At 42.4% G+C, this 21,444-nt stretch overlaps 4 protein-coding genes across 6 annotated transcripts; 3 read left to right on the top strand and 1 right to left on the bottom strand.

Annotated features, from left to right (window-relative positions):
* Positions 1-78: 78 nt before the first annotated feature.
* LOC143331644 (histone-binding protein RBBP4) lies at positions 79-4,465 on the bottom strand. Its single transcript, XM_076748730.1, has 11 exons — positions 4,352-4,465; positions 3,770-3,917; positions 3,512-3,657; positions 3,106-3,279; positions 2,894-3,009; positions 2,621-2,781; positions 2,378-2,504; positions 2,209-2,286; positions 987-1,121; positions 790-900; positions 79-664 (listed from the first exon to the last, which is right to left on the bottom strand). Exons 1-11 carry the CDS (start codon positions 4,365-4,367, stop codon positions 602-604), a joined length of 1,275 nt encoding a protein of 424 aa, XP_076604845.1. The 5' UTR covers positions 4,368-4,465; the 3' UTR covers positions 79-601.
* A 210-nt stretch (positions 4,466-4,675) lies between these two features.
* Positions 4,676-7,288, top strand: zbtb8os (zinc finger and BTB domain containing 8 opposite strand). Of its 2 annotated transcripts, none has more exons than XM_076748768.1 (7): positions 4,676-4,871; positions 5,076-5,100; positions 5,199-5,320; positions 5,424-5,506; positions 5,866-5,918; positions 6,528-6,564; positions 6,761-7,288. In XM_076748768.1, exons 1-7 carry the CDS (start codon positions 4,790-4,792, stop codon positions 6,845-6,847), a joined length of 489 nt encoding a protein of 162 aa, XP_076604883.1. In that variant the 5' UTR covers positions 4,676-4,789; the 3' UTR covers positions 6,848-7,288. The 2 variants fall into 2 exon arrangements, with proteins under 2 accessions (XP_076604883.1, XP_076604882.1); XM_076748767.1 differs by having other exon boundaries at positions 4,690-4,871; positions 5,034-5,100.
* A 2,027-nt stretch (positions 7,289-9,315) lies between these two features.
* LOC143331505 (KH domain-containing, RNA-binding, signal transduction-associated protein 1-like) lies at positions 9,316-14,943 on the top strand. 2 transcript variants are annotated; one of them, XR_013078136.1, is made up of 11 exons: positions 9,316-9,721; positions 10,294-10,421; positions 10,913-11,029; positions 11,129-11,275; positions 11,426-11,553; positions 11,780-12,047; positions 12,179-12,255; positions 12,348-12,409; positions 12,565-12,742; positions 14,525-14,587; positions 14,672-14,943. XR_013078136.1 is itself a non-coding variant. In XM_076748433.1 (9 exons), exons 1-9 carry the CDS (start codon positions 9,556-9,558, stop codon positions 12,675-12,677), a joined length of 1,206 nt encoding a protein of 401 aa, XP_076604548.1. In that variant the 5' UTR covers positions 9,316-9,555; the 3' UTR covers positions 12,678-13,813. The 2 variants fall into 2 exon arrangements, 1 of the variants encoding a protein (XP_076604548.1); XM_076748433.1 differs by lacking the exons at positions 14,525-14,587; positions 14,672-14,943 and having other exon boundaries at positions 12,565-13,813.
* Positions 14,944-16,303: 1,360 nt separating this feature from the next.
* On the top strand, positions 16,304-20,972 carry tmem39b (transmembrane protein 39B). The gene is made up of 9 exons (XM_076747860.1): positions 16,304-16,504; positions 17,151-17,353; positions 17,499-17,718; positions 17,865-17,948; positions 18,063-18,217; positions 18,990-19,323; positions 20,096-20,283; positions 20,360-20,480; positions 20,595-20,972. Exons 2-9 carry the CDS (start codon positions 17,223-17,225, stop codon positions 20,826-20,828), a joined length of 1,467 nt encoding a protein of 488 aa, XP_076603975.1. The 5' UTR covers positions 16,304-16,504; positions 17,151-17,222; the 3' UTR covers positions 20,829-20,972.
* Positions 20,973-21,444: the final 472 nt, after the last annotated feature.

Raw genomic sequence — 21,444 nt, 5'->3', positions numbered from 1 at the left:
GCCCTTATCAATTCATATTCTACAGGAAATGACTACAACTTATCAGCATGCTGTGCCAAGAAGCAGAGCAAACAGACTCATTGTAAATATTTTATTAAGAATATACTTAAGTACACAAAAGATCAGGTGCAGCACAGAAAAACAAAACCAAAAAAAAAAAAACAAAGAGGATAGAAAACATACAGGAGACAAAACACGCATTCTGGAAAATAGAATGAAAAAATACTACTTATATAAAGCAAATCCAAGAAAGCCTGCAGTATGTACAATCTGAGTAGAAATGGATCTCTGTAGAAATGTTTTCAGCACAACTAACTAAGATGAAAGAGGTGAAACCACCAAAAAGCAAGCCTGAATGTCGACGGACGCATCTGTGTTTCATCACAAACCAGCTGACTTCTGTGTTTGAAAACCGATGAAGATCTAAAAATCTGAGCAGTACAGACTCACTTCACGACATGATGACAATGAAGCATTTTGTTGTTTTCTACAAAGTCACTGCTGCCCAAAACGGGTTTTAAAAAGACATTGCTGCTTATGCACCCAGGACTGGAATCCGTTTTCAACAAGCCGGTCAGATGAAGAGACGTGGAGACTGGACTCATGCCTGGATCTCTGAATCTGCAGCACCCTCTGGGTCCTCGTCGTTATAGATATTTTCAGCCTGTAGAGGAATTAATTCAAAAGTACATTCGCTGTAACTGGTATTCAATGTTAATAAACACCCTCTCCATGCTGTGTTGGATACTTTCTGCTCTTCATATTTGCACACTCCCACAAAGCTCTTACCATTTGCCAGACTTGCATGATGTTGTCCTCTGATACAGAGCATATGACCCACGGCTCATTGGGGTTCCATGAGAAGTCTGAGATCTTCGCGGTGTGTCCGCCGTGGATGAACTACAGAGGAGCAGAGCAGGAAGGATTACTATGGCGCCTCACATTTAATTAAAACACATACAGTAATTCCTTTTGTTGCAGCTGACCAGCAGCTCAGGAGGACCATCCTCAGCATCCTCTGGCGACTGTTCCTCTCCGATCTTGCTGAGGTCCCAGACGTTGAGCCTCCTGTCGGTGCCGCTGGAGGCCAGGATGGTTTCGTTGTGAGGAGACCACTGAACCTGTTGGGTAGACATGGGCCAGATGATACACTACTTCAACAAAGTGTTTCATAAAGATAAAACAAAAATCCACAAAATGCTCAAACCTCTGCTTACAAACGGCTCCTCTGAATCAAGCCGGATGGACAACAACTGTCACATGTTTGATGTCATACAGCCAGAAGCTGTAGGTAAATGTATGGACAGGTATGTGTGCTTGAAAGGGCGCATTGCACAACATGATTAATGAGCTGCAACATTCCTTCACCTTCTGAACCCTCCAACCTGTGGGGGGGTTGACATTTTCTTAAAAAGAGCCCAAATTATACTATTTATCACAGCCAGAAACTGTGAAGACAGAAATTATTATCAAACCTTAAAATTCTAAACTTAAAATTATGATTCCTCATCATGATGATCACTTTATTCTACCAGTCTCGTTTAAAATTTAGCCAAAAAATAAACTGTTTGCACTAAACAGATCCTGCAAGAAAAACGTGCAATTCTGCACTTTCCAGCTTAACTGGGAAGCCTTGAGTGACTACACTGAGACCCACAGTCACAGGCCAGCAGTTCAAAAGTCAGGTGAACTGCAGGAGCAGGCAGCTGGGAGGAGACAGGAGAGGTTGTCTGTACAGGTTGTAAACATGTGAACACTTGCGGGCACTTGGAAAAAGGCTGTATATAGAGATTCTACATTTAAAAAAGAAAAAAAAAAAACTCAAAGAAATACAACTTGCATTTGTTTTCCCTTTTTGACTTATAATTTATGGTATTATAACTGAGTTATACTGCACAAAATACATTTTGGAGTTCTGCCTACTTCTAGTCATGATTGTGCTGTTTCCATGGAGGTGCATCTCTTCTACATTGCGGTGAAAAATGAGACCACAGTGAGAAAAAATGAGCAAAAAACACCCAGAAACTACTTTTAGTTTTTAGGTTCAGAGGGTTAAGGTTGAATATTTAACTGGTCTTCTGTTAATTTTTATGATTCTGCTGTTGTTGCTTAGACTTTGTTTGCCATCATAACATCAGATCTGTCAAACAATAACTCTGCAACAACTCACTTCAGATAAATTTAACTGCCCAGAGGGTCACTTCCTACCTGGAAGATCTCGTCCTTGTGAGACTCAAACGAATGCAGCTTCAGCTTCAGGTTCCTCAGGTCCCAAAGAGCCACCGTCTGAAAATAAAAGCAGTCAGCTTCAATTGATTCAACTTGTTCAAAACAAAGACAGATCCTGCATTACTGGACAGAGGAAGAGCTGACCCACCTTATCTGCAGAGCCAGTGGCCAGGATGAACTCGCTGTAGGGATTGAAGGAGAGGCAGTTGACCTCAGCTGTGTGGGCGTCCACTGCATGACTGGGCTTGGAGGTGTTGTTGGACCGTGTGTCCCAGCTGTGCCAGAACAGACAAAAGCACCACTGTTAAAAAGACAAAGCGAAACTGGACAACAACATTGCTTCTCGTGAGTCATCAGAGCTGTTAGTGAACTTTGTTATCGAGCGGCTCACATCATGAGTTTCTGGTCATCAGCCACAGATCCAAAGAGAGACTCGTGGAGCAGGTGCCAGGAAACATCCTCCACCACGGCAGTGTGGCCTGTGAAGATGGTCTTGGCATCCACAATCCTTCCCTCCTTGGGCACTGTGCTGATGTCCCACAGGCAGATAGTCTGGAAAAAGAGGAGAAAGGGAAGAAAATGTAACTGCCGTTCCAATGATTAAAAACACACAATTGTGGTTAAACAGTTAAAACAGGAAGAAAGACCATGTAAGACTGCTTACATGGTCATCAGAGGCACTGAGGAGGCAGCCGCTGAGGTTCGGGTTCCAGGAGAGGCCGTAGCCCTCCTTCTGGTGGCCTCTCAGACGCAGATCTGGGGTGCATTCTCCAGAAGGGTCTACAACATGAATAAAATCAATGTTTAAAAAATTGTGCAGAAACGATACACTTTTGAAAACTCTTCATAAAAATGTAGTTTGGCTGTAATCCTAACCAGGTTTGGAGGGGTGCTTTGTGTAGTCAAAGACCAGCACGTCACTGGTGGGGGTCTTGGTTGCAATGATGCAAGGATTCTGAGGCATGTAGCGGGCTCTGTTAACTTCTCCTTCATGGTTGATCTTGATCTCAATCTCTATCTTCCCGCTAACAGATCCAAAGCCTCCAAACTCTGAAATAAAAGGATGGACAAAACAGTTGCTGAAAATGACCCGTGTCCAATAAGAGCAGTTTACTAACTAGAAATACGTACCTATAGTTTCTGAAGCATTAAGAATTTCGGCAAGATTTCAATGTATTCATTCACTGGCAAGAACCGTGAACCACATCACACATAATAACTTTGATTACATCAATGACAAGAATATTGATGTTGAAACACACTGAAGTTCCCATCAATTTACCTCCTTTCTCACTGTCGTAGTGTGAGGCATCAAACTGGGCATCATCATTTGGGAGCTGAACACTAGCAATAACAAGGTGATTCTGCTCATCAGAAGTGTGGGTCCCCAGGACCAGCCTGTGCACACTGTAGTCTTTCCCTTCTGGCCTGTCAAAATATTTACATTCGTTCGTTTATTTAAAAAAAAAATAAAAAAGCCGGATCCCTCTCTCATGGTAAGCTCTGTTGTTTTGTCCGTGTGCAGCAGGTGTCCTCTCACCTTGTGACATCAGGCAGCCACTGGGCAGTGAGACTGGGCCACTCCAGGGCGTGAGTCATGACCAGGTCGTAGAGGAAAGGGGTGTTCTTCTTCCAGATCTTGTACTCCTCATTGATCACCCTTTCCTCCACAGCATCATCAAATGCAGCTGCAAAAGTCATATTCACCATCAGCACACAGCTGTGTTATCAAATCATACAGTTTACCTGGACTGGCGCGCTCTTTCCAGTAAAGTCTTTCCCTTATTAAATTAACTTTACCTCTAAGGTTTATTTTGCTGATTGGATAACTTCAGCACACGTTGCTGTAATTATTATGTACAGAACGTATTATAAATCGTAATATAAAAGATCCCAGGCAATACGCCATTCCAGGTGGGACAGTAAATTAATCTGCACTCGTAAATTAAAAACACTGTATAGCAAGCCTGTCAGTAGCTAACGTTAGCTAACAGCAAGGTGGCTGCTGTGTATTAATGAGGCGCCAGCAACCACCGGTACATCTAAACTCGTATTTTCTATCATTCTGGACAACATACTGACAAAGCGATATCAGCTTATTCGGAAAAGTGAACACACGTACCGTCTTTATCGGCCATTGTGCTGGAATGAAAATGCTTATACCGGCAAAGAGCAGCAATTCTAACACTCCAGAGACACCACGCAGGTTTGCGATGGCGCCAACTGCAGAATAGGACTGGCCAATCATCACTCATCAAAACCGACAGGAAGTTGTTATAGCAGCATATTACTACACCCGGAAGCGATTGGCTTGTCTAAATTCTGTCTCTGATTGGCTTACCCTGACAGAGCCCTAACCAACCCAACCAACGAAGGCAACGAGCACTAGCCTTTTAGAGGTAGAGTGGGGCGGGTCATACCGTCACCATAATATGACTCGTGCTTTAGCTATCAGGAAATCCTCCCCCGGTCCATGTTAGCGGTGGTAACCGCACTAACATAGTACAGATTATATTTGACTTAATCACTCTTCATAACGTTGAACAAACTTCCAGCTACAATGGACGACCGTCAGTTAGACCTAACAGAGGCACAGAAAGCGACCAAGTCAAAATACCCGCCAATCACCAAGAAGTATGAATGTAAGTCTGAAGTTAGGGTAAGTAGTGTAGCTAGCTTAGCTTGTTTACTTGTGAAAACAAGCTCTTCACAGTCGCAGCTAACGTTGTGATCATGTTCTGGCCCGTGACATGTGCCATGCTTAGTCTCTGAAAAGAGTGTTATAACATCTGTTGTCCTCGCAGCATGCCCTGGTTTATCATGTCATCTTTTGTTTACTGTTTCAGACCTGGATCACACAGCAGATGTACAGTGGGTATATTTTCATATCTCGATAAAGTGCTTGTCAGATCTCACATTTCTTTGTTGTTCAGTTGTCACCACTTTCCTATCTCCTGCTCTGTCCAAAGAATTCACTCCTGGGGAGACTCCCTCGAGGAAGCCTTCGAGCAGTGTGCCATGGCCATGTTTGGCTACATGACGGACACAGAGACAGTGGAACCGCTCGATACTGTTGACGTGGAATCAGAGGGTGAGAGCACAAATCAACCTGTCCTCTACCTGTATGAGCCATGCTGTTTCCACATCACTGAAACTCAATTCTGTGCATACTTTTTTTCCCCATCTCTCTACAGGTGATGACATGGAGTCTCTTCTATTCCACTTCCTAGATGACTGGTTGTACAAGTTTAGTGCAGACCTCTTCTTTGTTCCCAGGGTGAGTATGTTGGTCAGTGGTCAGTTATGAAGTGCAGGACATTTTTTGCGGGCAGTTTATTAAAACAAAAGTTTACACAGTTTACCTGTTACTCCAAGTGTCCGCATTTATATCTGATAAATAGAGCTGATGATATGGAGCTAAATTGCTTTCATTGACTTAATATCATCCACCTTAGCCTCTCTGCCTGCCAGGTGTGCTTAAATTACAGGTTATGAACACCTTTTAATAACACAATAATGTGAAATTACCAGTTATTGTATTTGTATCAGCTGAAAAAAATCTATATTGTGCATCCCTAGTAATTCTTTTCCCATGCTGTTCTTCTGACACAATTATATGTCACTTCTGTCCATTAGGAGATCAAAGTTTTGCACATAGACAGAATGCGCTTCAGGATCCGCTCCATTGGGTGAGTTTGAGTACATCTTCACAATAACCTGAATGTAATAGCACAACAGTCAAAATTATATGTTGAAAACTTAACTTATGCTAAAATTACTCCTCATGTATTAAGTGGACATGTCTGCAGTTCAGAAAATGGAACAGCAAAACATTTGCTTGAACCACTTAAAGCAGACTTGAGCGTTAAGGTTCTTCGGTTGTTAGCATGATTTCACGAGACTTTACGATGGCATCTCAAGAGGAAGCCTCACAGAAATGGAATCTTAAGATGAACATGAACATCAATGCCGTAACTAAAAGGAGGCACTAAAACAGCACTCCTTAGGCAAGTTCAAGCTGAAGCAAAAGTCCACTGGTCCAGGGAAAATGTGCGGCACATTATGAAGTGCAAAATACAACAACAGAGACCCCAAACTGTAGAGCAACTGAAGTCGTACATCAAGCAAGAATGGGACAGAAGTTCACTTTCAAAACATCAACAAATAGTGTTGTTCAAAGAAAAGGAAAAAGGTGATGTAACACAGCGGTAAACATGTCCCTGTCCCAGCTTTTTCTATTGTAGTTAAGTAGGTAAGCTGCTCTCACATATGGTCATTTCTCTTTTGTTTTCTTAAAGCTGGGGTGAAGAATTCTCTCTGGCGAAGCATCCACAGGTGAGCCATAAAGCTTGTGTAGAGAATATGAGGAATTATCATTGAAAAATTGTCTATTGAAAATAAAATTATGTATAATACAATTATTGAATAACAGTACGAAAGCCTTTACCTTGTGTTTTTTGTCACGCTCTTCTAGAAGAATTGTGTGAAAGATACATCATTTTTTGTGTTATTTCCTGTGTTGTTCATCCAGGGGACTGAGGTGAAAGCCATCACATACTCCGCAATGCAGATCCATGATACAGAAAAACCAGAGATATTTATGATTGTTGATATCTGACAGTAGCTCCAGAGGCAGACACACTCCTGGTTCAATGGAACTGGAATCCCTACATGGCCAATTTTAGTGGCCTTTTATCTAAGACTGATTATTGGCTTATAAAATATGGCTTTCTGCTAGAATGCTGAACTGTTTACGGTCAGGAGCATTTCTTGTGATAACGTGTACACACAGTACAAATGGGAGAGGTCTCAAACTGATTACTAATGCAACATTGACATTATAAATTTCATTATTTGAAAAATCGAAACCTTTGATCTCATGTTCAACACGTTTGTCCACCCAGTTTAACTTGAAATGCTTTTGAAAATTCTTATTGAACACAAATTTAACATTGTGTTAATGCCTTATCAAACGTTGTAAATAAATCAACAGGTGTTTATTTTTCTTCTGTGGCTGAATAAATGATCGCTGGTTCTTAAAGATAAAATTTCACTTTTGAATAATTTCTGGCTGTTTGACCATTCTGGAGGGCAAAGCAGTGAACAAAGCGAACGTCATAAAAACATCCAGAATCCACTCTGAGCTCAACACCGCTACATATTAGAAACCACCGTACACTGACTGCTCAGGTTTGTCTTAGTGCAGATGTTACTGTCTGTGTGTTTTCTTTGGTGCTTCATGTTGAGCTTGTATAGAGAGAATAGTTTTTTTTTTTTAAACATATTTTTATTGAGATTTTCACATTAATTGAATTTGAACAATTTAACTAATGTCATGACAAACATTATATATTATCCCCCAATCTGGCCAAAACAAAACAAAACAAAACAAAACAAAACAAAACAAAACAAACAAAAACAAAAACAAAAACAAAAAAAAACACATAAAGTCAAACAGACACAAACAATAACAATAATAGTCATATGATAAATCACACTCCAAGGTCATGAGTTTCCAGAAAGTCCATATAAGGTCTCCACAAGTGAGCGAAGTTCTTTTCTTTCTTTTTTACAATGTATGTTAGTCTCTCCAAAGCTAGACAGTTCATCAATTCCTTTGTCCACATTCCGATAGAAGGTGTGTCCATATTTCTCCACATTAATGCTATTATCCTTCTGGCTTGTAAGAGCCCAAAGTCAATAAGCAGTGACTGCTGTTGAGACACAACAAAGTTCTCAGGGTATATTCCCAGTAAACATAATTTGGCTCGCAAAGGGACATCCCTTCCAACCACGAGACCCACACAGTGTAATACATTATAGAGAGAATAGTTAGTTGATGTACAGTATGTCTGGTCATGCTGGCTGTTATACAGTTCCCTGTATATTCAGCAAGAGTTTGCACTTAAGAAATGTATTCAGTTTTAGCGCACTGACCCTGTGCTCCACTTTCTGACCAGTCTATCCCAGCTAGACCAGGGATTTGTTGGTAATTCCATACATGAATGTACTTGTAACATCCAGTATTAAACCACATCCACAAGCCCTGCTTGAATGTAAATGGAGATGCCAGAGGAGAACAGTTTGACCTAACAAGCATGATTACAGTAAATCCCATACAGTGAGACATCAGAGGGGATTTGTAGAACACTTTTGTGCATTACATAATAGAGGATGCTCATGTCTGGGCTTATGACTTTTGTTTTATAGTGACTGAACAATCTCAGACTTTCTCAAAGCTGCTCTGAATGAATACTTCCAACAATAAATGGAAATAGCATTTAAAACTAAGTGTAAGATAATTGCTAGTACAAGATGGTGCAGGAAGCAGTATGTATGACATATTTATGGATAAAAGAAAGATCAACTAAACTTTATTGTCATTGATCAACTGCATGTAGAGTGTACTGCATAACAGGAATTAGTGTAAAGCAAAGAGTTCTTGTTGTTCTGGTTATCCAGCTAAAAAGACACTGCTGTGACAGCTGGATTAAAGCTTCATGTATTTGAAGCACCATATAAACCTGAGGACAGATGTGTTCATTATGATCTTGGAGACAAATCTGAAGACAGCTTTAGGAATAAGAACTATAATCAGCAAGGGAATACATTTCCTCTGTGGAGAGGGTGTTGGATTGAATTCAACAGCATAATGAGATCATGCCCCATTACCTGCAAACATGCAATTCTTGTTTGTAGATGCATCAAGACATGTTGAATGCAGAATGTGAAAAAACAGAGTGAGGCACAAATAGTAAATCTTTCTTTTTACATAGGCTACCAATGGGATGCTGGTGGATAAAGGGGGCGTATGCAGCAGCTTCAGTTTTTCATTTTCATGAACTTGGCCCCTGCCTTGATGGGTGCAGCAGGAGGTCATACCCTGAACTGTCTGTCCGTCTGATTGCCATGGTTAGAGTTGCATGTACTAGCCCCTGATAATATGACATACAACATGATCAAACAATCAGAGTTTACTCCTACCACTATAACTATGTATCTTGACATGCGGCCCTCGCCTGAAGGAGCACGGATGCTCCTCAGGATTTTTTCTCTACCTTGGCGATGTCAGACGGTGACGTCATTGTCCTCTCCTGTGTTTCTTCCTCCCACCGCACTCAAATGCAGCTGCGCCATTTCTCCTTTGTCCATTGAAGGGAGAAAGACGATTTTCAACGAAAAGACACCGGGTGGCTTTGCAGCTTGCTCGTTTACGGCACATTCGGATACTGCTGCTATCTTCGTAGCTGCACTTTCGTTTAAGCTAAAGGAAGCTAACGGTCCTAGCGAGACGTCGCTTGTTTAATCCAGCCGCGCCAGTGCCTTATGAGCCAAGCGAATGCTAATACGAGCAAACCTGAGTCCGCCATAGATTCTAGCCCAGAAGAGAACAAAATCAAAATGGAAGACACTAAATACCTCCCGGAGCTCCTGGCTGAAAAGGACAGCTTGGATTCATCGTTCACGCACGCTATGAAACTTATTTCTGCAGGTAATGTGATGACTTGCTAACGCGGGCTAGCTAACGGTAGTACGGCGCGTGAGGCCTAGAATGCACAGAGGCCTGAACAATGGTGCAGTTAACACGTGGTTGTTAGCGATGTGGGTCAAACCCCCTCAGCGGAAAATGTAACAGGTTCTGTTTATTTCACCAGCCGGCCCTGATTGTTCAATAGGATGTATCAACGTTTTAATGTATGCAAAACTACTCAACCTTGTTGGATCAGGCGTTGCTATCAGAGTCCATTGAATAACACTTTTTTTGTAACGCACGGTTTGTTTATCATCTCATTTAATACACAGTCGCAATTAACAGTGTTTTATTTACTTACGACACAAAAGACTCTTAGAGAGTAACGTTAGGGGAACCTGGACGATGACCCAAGAGCGTGAGACTCAGCTAAAAGCAGTAGAACACAGAGATGCTTTGTTTTGGCTGGCTGCTACGAGATCACCTGAGATGTGTCCCATTTGTCTAACATTGGAAATCGAGTCCAGTGTGTCTGGATAGTTGGTCATAGCGTCTGAGAATGCCACGTGCTTAATTTTTTTTCTCATCTGCAGAGATTGAGAGGATTCAGAAAGGTGAAGTCAAGAAAGAGCCAGAGAAGGAAACGTATCTGGACCTCTTTGCTACTAAGAACCTGAAGCTCAAAGAGCGAGTACTCATTCCTACCAAGCAGTACCCAAGGGTAAGAGTTTTCTTCTATTTCTTATTCAGGGTTTAGCCATTGTCTGTTTTCCCCAGGGGGCACGGTCCCCTAGGCTGTTCAGTCAGCTGTGTGGACCCAGATTTCTCATTTCTCTCCCTCAGCGCTGGGCTTTATAATGTAAACACCATTTGCTCAAGCGTGAGGTACATGTGTGATTAATCCTGTGTATCTGATTGGAGCAGCCCGTCTTCCTGCCAGCTTTGCTGTCCCAGAATTAGTCAAGTCATGCGCTCACTGTCCTAAGGTTGTTTCTGCATGAACAATTTTACAGCAGTCTAAAAATGCAGTTAGGGAGGAAAGGGGGTCTGAGGCAGCTACTGTGGTATCAAGGAAGGAGATTCTGTTCTCAATGTGACAACTGGAACCTGATTTCATTTTGGAGCAGCCGAGTTGAGCCTGCAAAACTTTTACCTGCAGTTTGCCTTTCTCTTAATGATAACTAAAAGCCATTAATACAATATTTCTTACAGGTCAACTTTGTTGGTAAGCTTTTGGGACCTCAGGGCAGCACAATCAAGAGACTTCAGGAAGAGACTGGTGCCAAGATTTCAGTTCTGGGGAAAGGTTCCATGAGGGACAAGAATAAGGTTTGTGTAGTAAAGTTTTTGTTGAAGAACTGTTGCACCATATTATTCCCATCGCTGATGTTTTGTATGATTATCATTTGCATTTAATATCACCATCAGGAAGAGGAGCTGAGGAAGGGTGGTGAGGCCAAATATGCTCACCTGGCCATGGAACTGCACGTGTTCATCGAGGTGATGGCACCCATACCAGAAGCTTATCTGCGCATGGCTCATGCCATGGAGGAGGTCAAGAAGTTCCTTATCCCGGTATGTGTTCAGGAGAAGCTCTTGCATCCCAACTACACACACACTTTTTTGTACTTCAGACTCAACATTTGCATTACAGGAATGTAAGCAGTGTCTTCTCTGGCCCTCACGGGGGACTGCCATGCATAACTGTTTTTGTCTCATCTGTAGGAGCCTGGTGAACACGACCCTTACATGGATCCTCACTTCCTGAATGGATCCCAGGATGGTTCAGGCAGGGGGCGAGGTGGTCACCTAGGAAGAGGTAGAGGCGGACCACCTGGTGCTGGAGGACCAAGGTAGGAGCGCGATTCACCCTAACTTCTACCTTAGTGCATTATAGCATAATCTGGCGACACATGCATTGACCTGTTAAGTATGTACAAGCGTGCATACACCTTGTTGCTGGCACCATGCAGCAAAATGGCACACATCACAGGCGCTCTATGGTAGACTGAGCACTATTCTGTTAGACCCAGTTTTCTATGGATGATAACGTTTTGCTACCTGGCTAAATTTCCACAGGGGGCGAGGAATGCCACGAGGGGGCCCTCGAGGTGCAATGCGTGGTGGAGCTCCACGGGGAGGACTAGGCCGGGGCAGCGCTCCTAGAGGTGCACCATCTGGAAGGGGTGGACTGCCTTCTGGTCAAAACAGAGGAGGCTCAGCTGCCCGCTCTAGACCCCCTGCAGCAGGTGCTCCAAGGATGCTTCCCTCTGCAGCCATGTCCCACCAGCAACACCAGGGTCCCTCTTCTGCGTCACAGCCCAAAGCTGATGCCTATGAGGACTATGTGGGTTTTTAAAGTTTTGGTTTCATCATTTCATATGAATTGACTTAAACGGTGGTGATCTCCTGTTGGGTTCCTTTTGTCACTTTAGTTGTGACTCCCTTGACACAGTGTAACTTTTGTTTTCCTTCCAGCCTCCATATGAAGAATCGTATGCAGAACCTGCCTATGAGGGATATGATAGTTACTACAGTCAGCAATCTGCGCCTGCGTAAGTCAAAATTAATTTTTGTGACCTTATCTGCCCATTTAATCTGTTTACATTGGAGGAGCACTGTATTAATACTTCTTCACTGCCCTTAGGGATACTGAATATTATGACTACGGACACGGAGAGGCCCAGGAAACGTCATATGAGCCTTATGGTAAGATTATGAAATCACCATCAATGTTTGTCTCGCCATGTTGCGCACAGCGCTCATCGAGGACCCTTCTGGGGCACTGATTGGACCTCTTATCTGCCTCATTCATTATGCAAACTGATGTTTAATTCCTGTGTTTCTCTTTTCTGTCTTTGTAGCTCAAGACGACTGGGGGGACAACTCATGGTCCAACTCCGGGGCTGGAGGCAAAGCCCCAATGTCCAGGCAGGCAAAGGGATCGTACAGAGAGCATCCATATGGAAGATACTGAACGGCTACTGGTAGAGAGTTGCTATGGCAACTGTCTCACATTGTAACTCTCTGAACTTTTCACAAGTAATTTCCCTCTCGTCTGCTCCTTTTTTATGGTTTATTTTATTTTTTGTTTTTAATCTCGGTAGAGACGTTTTTTTTGGATGTATCATAGAGTGCCAGAGGAGAAACATGAACATAAGGTTTTTCATTGTTTACCTGTTTCCATTTAATGTTTGTTTCAGTTGCGTAGTTGGCAGTTAAGGTCCTAGTGACATAAACATAACAAAGGAACAAGAGTTTAGTGATATTTGATGGTTATAGTTTCAGTTAATTGTTCCTGAACAAAATGTGGTTGTGGCGACAAACTCCTCTCACATAGGCTGCATTTTTAAAAGTCCTTCATGACTGGCCAAAAATTATTCATAATGCCTCAATGTAACTTCACTATAACTAGAACAGACTTAGTTGCAAACTCAAATACAGCCCTGATCCGTTTTGATTAAAAACAAAAGTCTCATCCTATTTGTTTATACTACAATACAAATCTAGTCTTGTGTGAAGTTATAGAATCTCCCAAAATACGATTGTCAAAGAAAAATGCTTCTATTTTTGCCACCCTTTACAGTTGTTATATTATGATCCATCGTACTATTACTTGCAAAACCATCGATTATGATCGACCAATTCTTGTAAGGCTTGAAGGATTAATGATCCTTACTGTGTGTAAGAAAGGCTGCAGCCAACTCCAATATTTTGTACATAACCTTAGGACAACTGTGTATGCTTTAAGCCGTGTCGTCTCCAAAATGCATAATGCTTGTGTACTTTTGGCTAAATAGGATACTAAATATATCCCAAAATGTTTTTCTGCAGTGCGTGTTTCAATAAAGTTTCTAGTTTCTTTTTAATCAATCTAAACATGGTATTTTGCCTTTGTTGTACCAAAGGAAAGCCTTCAGTTTGTGAAAGTGGTCCTCAGTGGTTTCTCAACAACGGTGAATAAGCTGTATGTATACACGTCAGCCTGACAAAAGAAAAAAAACAAAAGCAGTGTTTTCTCAGTGAGCTTATCCTCTTCGTCTGTCTTAAAACTACTCTAAATGACACTTGTAATGTCACCATCAAAAGCAAATAAAGCTCATCATTCCTTGAGGTAATGTGCTGCCAAATACATGTTTGACTTGGGAGTGATATAGTGCTTGAAAATGTATTGTCATTAACCTTTAGTTAGTGTATCTATTCAAGCTCTCAGCAGAGCCGTGTATCTTCAGCCACTTGAAATAACTGAATTTCAACAGTATTTCAAATCAAGCTTGCAGGGATCTTACTTGACTTTGATGCAAAGTCATGCTGGCTGGTTTTTATAAAAGAAAAAAATCGCAGAGGAGAGGATTCTAAAAGCCTAAAGATCGCCACAAGAAGGTAAAACTAACCCCAACACTCATTTGTTAGATTTTTGTTTTGTTTTCTGTGCAAAATATCAAGTAATGCAAGTCATCCAAAACATATCAAAAACATTGAAGTACAAAATTATGCTATCTGTAGTTATTCCGAGCAAAATAAGCCGTACGAAACAATCAGAAATGGTTGTGATGCAACTCTTGCTCAAATAAAACCAATAATGGTCCATTCATTTCACTCAATACTTACAATTTCCATCTTGACCAGTTCTGTAGAATGTAGATCAATGAAAATTACTAGTTGCACTCAAAGCATTAAAAACATCCCATTGGTGGACAAAAACCCTTCAGCTTGAGTTGCATGATACTTTTGTAGTATAAAGTTAGTGTTGCATGTGTGTTGTCCACTGTGTGTATGTAGGCACTGGTGTGTCCAACGTCTCATTTCTGTTTCTCTTCTTAGGTTGTCAGAGAACTGTGGTAGGTGCAGTTGACACATTGAACTCCGGCTTACCAGGCATTTAAGGTCAGTTGATAAGAAATTGCAGATGAGCGTCGGCCTTGAATTTTGCTGTTAAGCTTATTGAGCTCTTGTCTCTGTCTTTGACAGGTTCGTTGAAAGTCCCTGGAAAGAGCAGAGGACTTGCAGTGTCTCTGAGGCTGATTGCTTCTTTTATCCCCCAAGGGATTTGTCTGGGTTTAAAATAAGTGAGGAGGGATCTTCCTCCCTCAATAACGAGAAAATGCCCTGCTCTTCGTATACGCAGTGAAAGAAAGTACATGATGTTTTGTTTATTACTGAATGTGTCCAGATTTGCTATATTTTTACATTTAGGTATTTTAATGCCTTTCTATGAAAAATGAAAATAAAGGGGTTTTTTTAAGAAAATACAATTTTATTTATTTGTTTATTTATTTATTTTTAAGATAAAAAAGTCAGTTTGTGTGTGATGGATCCCCAAAGGTAAATTGTTTGCATTAGCTGGATGGTTTCTGAGGTTTCAGCTAGTAAAACAAAAAGATTTATCATGCAGTGTGTTCAGTTTACATTATATATACAGATGGGTGACAAAGGAAAAATGACTTGTCAATAAGATGTTGGTCCACTATGTGCAGCTTCAGTGCACCGTAGACAGTGACTGAACAAGTCTCTGGAGCTCTGTACTGAGGGATGGCATTATTAGTGTGTTTGTGTCCTGGGTCAGATTCCAGGTCAGGTTGTCAGGTTATTATTATTAATAATAATAATGCCATTAGTGTGTGTTCCAGGTCGGGTCCTGGTTGAACTTTTCCAAAACTTACCCGGGACCGAAACGGAAATTTCCCGGGTAAGTTCCGGGACAGACCCAGAAATCCAGGTCCTGGAAAGTTCCAGACCCGGGGCACGCACACACTAATAATAATAATAATAATAACAACAACAACCTGGGCCGGGATCCGACCCAGGACACACACACACACACTAATAATAATAATAATAATAATAATAACAATAACAATCCGGGCTGGAATCCGACCCAGGACACACACACACACACACACACACACTAATAATGATAACAATAATAATAATTGATAGACTTAAGCTTATTCAAGACTGCAGCTTGACTATGAACCAGAACCAAGAGCAGACAGCACACTAATCTAGCTTTAGCTGCTCCTCACTGACTTCCTGTAACTGTTATTATCATTAGTGTGTGTGTGTGTGTGTGTGTTTGTGTTTGACCGGAAGACGCAATACCAATGCATATTCTTATTTGTGAAATAAAGAAGAGAAGAGTGAGTTTGGTGTAAGATACAGGCCAAGGTTTAGACTGGACAGGGAACCTCCTCCTTATCAGGAGATTACACTAACACAGCAGTGCCCCGAGCCTGTGGTGGAAATGTTAGTTACATACCCTTTCCCAGGTTTCACATTTAGTAGTTTATGTCATATTCCATGTGAGCTTAAGTCAATCAAAATCAAATATCTGTCAATGATAAAATTTCCAAAAATAATGGATGAAACACTTCTACCGTCAGTCCACAGGTTGCAGCAAACCGGCTTCATGATGCACAGCAAGCAGACTTGAAAGCTCACGGTATATACAGCTACAGCAGCTCCGATCTGTAAAAACTCCGACATTTTCATGATTCTGCAGTTGTATTACAAATGGTCATAAACATAACGACTACATCGTCTATCACCAAAGCACCTCGCTTCCCCTTCCTCGTTGCGGTTGTTTGAATATCGGCGGAATATCCCTTTAACCGATTCTCCTCCCACTGGTCGCTCACATATCCGCGCCCCTGTCCACCAGAGGCTAATTTCACATCAACAATGACTGTCTCCGCGGATTTCAAGGAAAAACTCGCCAGCATTTCAAGACACTTTGTAAAAATGTACTGCATTTAGCTTATTTCCTGTGTAGCGGAGCAACACTGAACACGGACCCTGTCGCTGGTGAGCTTAAATTTTCTGGGCTAGCCTGTTTGGAAGCTAGCTAGCTAGCCGGAGGTGCTGTTAGCATAGGCCTCAATCTTTGTATTTAATCAGGCATGGTGGTGGCGGACAGCTCGGAGTCCGTCACTCGTTGTGTCTGTCCACGCTGTTTTCGCCTCGTGCCTCGTGTCTCAAATTGTTACGTCTCCCGTGAGCTGTTTGTCCCGGGAAGACAGCAAACGATGTGGCTACTAAGCTAGCTTGTAATACCAGCTTCCGCAAAACTTGCCCTCATAAAAAGAGATGCCGAGCAGTTAGTAATAAACGCTTAACGCTAGCTGTTTAAGATGCGTGTTTATGTGCGAAGATGTTTGTACTTGGTCTGATCTGTTCGGTTTTGCACGGGCTTTGATTGGGAATCAAATTCTAAGATTGCACAGCTGCATTTGTGTTTGTTTTGACTGTGCACCACGCCTTTTCATTCAATCAGCTGTGTCTAATCCAATCACTGACCAACATAATTTCGTTTCCAACTGCAGATTGACAAATTCTGCCCAATCTGATAACTATCACAGACCGATTTTAATCATTTACACCCATTGCCCAGTAATCATTATTGCACACGTTTAATCACAGTGTGTCTAACCTGCTCTCTTGTTGGATGCAGGTACAAGAGCAGGGAGAGAAATCCTAAAAGAAGACACACAGCTGGGAGAGGTGAGCCGTGGGTGTGTCTGCGATGGCTGGTGGAAGGAGAGGGGCAAACCGCACCACATACTGCAGACCTCCACTCAGCAGCGAACCAGGCTCAGTCAGCAATGGGAACCACTCGACCAGCTCCCCGGTCACAGGGGTGCGATCTCGCACAAGGCAAGTCGAGCTCTGATATGCCGCTGTTAAAGTCAGGAAGGGCTCCCTCTCATCTGGGCCACAGGAATGCCTCTGACATGGCTGTGTCGTAATCCAGCTATCAGAATAACACGCGTTTTAATGAAAGCCTTTGTTCTGTCTGCAGAAATGGCTCGGGAACATGCATGTCCAGCCCCCCGCTGGCTGCGCAGACGGTGGTTCCTCTGAAGCACTGCAAGATCCCCGACTTATCTGTGGATCGTAACGTGCTGTTCGAGCTCCATCTTTTCTTCTGCCACCTCATTGCCCTCTTTGTGCATTACGTCAACATCTACAAGACTGTGTGGTGGTACCCGCCGTCACACCCTCCCTCACACACATCACTGGTGAGGACATGATCACATGTATCATGGTTGTCAGTTATTGTTGGGACGCCCTGGATGACTGTATCTGTAGTGTTGTGAAGTTTGCATGTCTTGCTGCAGTGTGTGTGGTGAGAGCAATAATCCTGAATCACTGGTATTATTTACAGAACTTTCACCTCATTGATTATAACATGCTGGTGTTCACAATCATCATACTGGCAAGGAGGTTAATTGCTGCAATTGTTAAAGAGGTAAGAGCTCTGTTTTTTCCTTTTTCCTGTGCGCTATTTGTACTGCACTTTTTGTCTGGCTAAATCGTATTAATGCAATTGACTGTTCTGCCTCCCTCCTCTTCTCTCCCTCAGGCATCTCAGAGCGGGAAACTATCCTTCCCTCATTCGATCTTTCTGGTGATGGCTCGGTTCGCTGTGCTGACGCTGACAGGCTGGAGCCTGTGCCGCTCCCTCATTTACCTCTTCAGAACCTATTCAGTCCTCAGCCTGCTCTTCCTCTGCTACCCGTGAGTATCCACTGGAAGAACAAAGAGGGTCGTATTCAGACACACGCACTGCTGCCCTGTGGATGTGGGCAGCCGAGGCACTGCTGCCTGAAAGTGAACTAGTTTTTCATTTAATTGCTGAAGGGCAGTCTCCTTCCTTACTCTTTTGGTAAAAGTGTTGTCATTATCTCTGTTTGAAATGTCCTATTGAAACTCGTTTCCATGATCCACACTGAATGTGCTCGATGCTTCCACGTTGCCCAAACACTTTACTGAAGTTCCAGTCTATATTCCTTGTGTTTGTTGACGCAGCTGCAGCTGTTCTGGTTCCTTTTGGTGTGTTTGCTTTAATATTTTATGCTGCTATCATTAGCCAGATCTGGTGCAGCTGGATATCAGTTACGTTTGAAAGCAAGTTGTGTACTCTGTATGGTTGGCAAAACCAAGATTTGAATGACAAAAGTGATCATTCAAATCTTGTTTGCTTGTTATTTTTGGCGGTTGTTGTCTCTTGAGCTCTGTAGCTTTAGGCTTATTAAATATTAATTGATGTGAATGCATTTCCTGGTAGGCCTGTTTGTACACATTGTTTGCATACTGTCATCCATGGTGTCTGTGTTTGCAAACACTTTCACATGCCTGGCTTTATATATCACCTAGAAAGCAGCTGACAGGCAGTGATGTGCAGAAGGTGCTCACGTTGAATATTAATATATTTGCTCAAATACCCTGGCTGTGTTGATTGAAGGCTTCAGGTACTGTAGAATCTAATTATAGTCATTGTTTCCCACAGATTCGGGATGTATATTCCATTCTTCAGGCTGAGCTGCGACTTCCGTCGAGCAGGTCCGCTGTCCCCCATCGCCAGCATCGGCTCCAAGGAGGTGGGCAGCGTGGGCCGGGGCAGGGACTATTTAACTGTGCTGAAGGAGACATGGAAGCAACACACCAGCCAGCTGTACGGCGTCCAGGCCATGCCAACTCACGCCTGCTGCCTCTCCCCGGATCTCATCCGCAAGGAGGTGGAGTACCTGAAGATGGACTTCAACTGGAGGATGAAGGAGGTGCTGGTCAGCTCGATGCTCAGTGCTTACTATGTGGCCTTTGTACCTGTCTGGTTTGTCAAGGTGAGAAACTGTTGGACGTCCTTAATGGTACAGACACACAGAATCCAGCGACTCGAATGCACCGGACCACTGAAAGCTCCGGCTACAGGGTGACGTACTGTGAGTCAGGCGGTGCTTTATTTTGACTCGTTGTGGCCTAGTTTGACAGTTTGATCTGATTATCCTGGTTCGTCACGCTGGACAGACTCATGAGTCGTGATCATAATGCACGACAAGATTTCCCTTACTGGTCATTACTGTCACCCCTTTATTAGGAAAACCTATTGAAGTCCAACATATTTAAGTCCCTATTTGACCAGAATTTTTCCCATGTGTCCAGAACATTGACACCTTCCAGGACATGTGGTCCAAAACCATGATACACAGTGCAGTGGCACTGAAAACACGATTTCATTATTGAAGAATGTGATTGCCAGTTTAAAATGGCTCTTACAATGTACACAGTATTATTTCAATGGTCTACCATATACATTAAATTGTGCTCAATTTTGACTGTGTATTTTCTCACTTTTAGACTAGTCAACTAGTCTAAGTTTAAACTTCCATCTTATTGTCAGGGAAATTTGTTATTAGGAACAACTCCTGTATCTATCATGAAATGGGTGGCCTGATCTTATGCTTTCCATAGAAAATTAATGGGATCCGTCTTGACATCTGTCAGCAGATCCTGTGTGTCTGTTTCCAGAGTCTTAATTTTAGCTTTTTAAACATTAACATAATTTTTAAAAATATCCTTTACTCAACATTTTTCCTCCTGTCTCTTTCCCTTCAGAGTACACAATATGTGGACAAGCGCTGGTCTTGTGAGCTGTTCATCCTGGTGTCAGTCAGCACGTCAGTCATCCTCATGAGGCACTTGTTGCCGCCGCGATACTGCGACCTTCTTCACAAAGCTGCAGCTCACCTGGGCTGCTGGCAGAAAGTAGACCCCTCACTCTGCTCCAACGTTCTTCAGCACATGTATGTACTGCTCATAGTTCACTGCTGGGCTTTACGTCCATTTGAGCCAATTCCTGACCTCTGTCCCTTTGCACAGATGGACGGAGGAGTATATGTGGCCACAGGGAGTCCTGGTCAAACATAATAAGAACGTCTACAAAGCCATGGGTCACTACAATGTTGCAGTGCCATCAGATGTGTCCCATTATCGCTTCTATGTGAGTATCGCTAAATGAACCTGCAGAACAACAGCAGATACCAGAGCCTGCGCTGACATAGCCTGCTCTGGACGTACTGTATCTGATGACATCATGTGTCTCTCTGTCCCCTAGTTCTTCTTCAACAAGCCTTTACGAATATTGAACATACTCATCATCCTGGAAGGTGCCATGATATTCTACCAGCTCTACTCGTTGATATGTTCAGAAAAGTGGCATCAGACGATATCGCTGGCTCTGATCCTCTTCAGCAACTACTACGCCTTCTTCAAGCTCCTCAGAGACAGAATAGTCCTCGGAAAGGCATACTCGTATTCAAACAGCTCGTCAGACCAGAAAGTCAGTTAGACTTAAGTTATTGTTGGTCGCATTTGCTTTGGAACAACACAAACATGCCTAAGAGCTCTGTATTTTTTCTACAAACTGCATTTTGTGTCATGTTTTTGTTCTGATCTGCCATAATAAAAAGAAATATTTTTGTATTACTTTAAAGGTTTTCTTTGGTTTTCTTTGGTTATTAAATGTGTTTTACATTCTGACCACAAGGTGACCAAATCAGTCAGACCCATCAGGCTACGTTCTGTCAGTAAGTTTAGATCACATGAGTAACTGGACATGAACCCTTGAATTTTCTCTTCGGACCTGTGAACCCAAAATGAGAGTTAGATTTTTGAATTTGCAAAACTTAAAATTACCCTCTGGAAGTTTTGCAAGTTTTGTTTTTCTACGTAAATGTTTTCAATGCTATGAATTCAGTGGAGTTGAAATTTCAACCCTGAGTATTCAGCAGTGATTAAATATTACAGTTAGATACTCAGTTGTTCATGAAATTCAAATTATCATGACTGTCCTCAGCATCCAGAGTACTTCACTTTTCATAAAGCTGGGCGATTTGCCTGAGAGATTTTCTAAAAGAACTGATGCAATAGAGGCCAAGATGGATTGAATGCTCCAAAAATGCTAC

The sequence above is a fragment of the Chaetodon auriga genome, chromosome 14 (assembly GCF_051107435.1).
Source record: "Chaetodon auriga isolate fChaAug3 chromosome 14, fChaAug3.hap1, whole genome shotgun sequence".
NCBI classification, from domain to species: domain Eukaryota; kingdom Metazoa; phylum Chordata; class Actinopteri; order Chaetodontiformes; family Chaetodontidae; genus Chaetodon; species Chaetodon auriga.
This window is presented reverse-complemented; position numbering and strand designations above follow the sequence as displayed.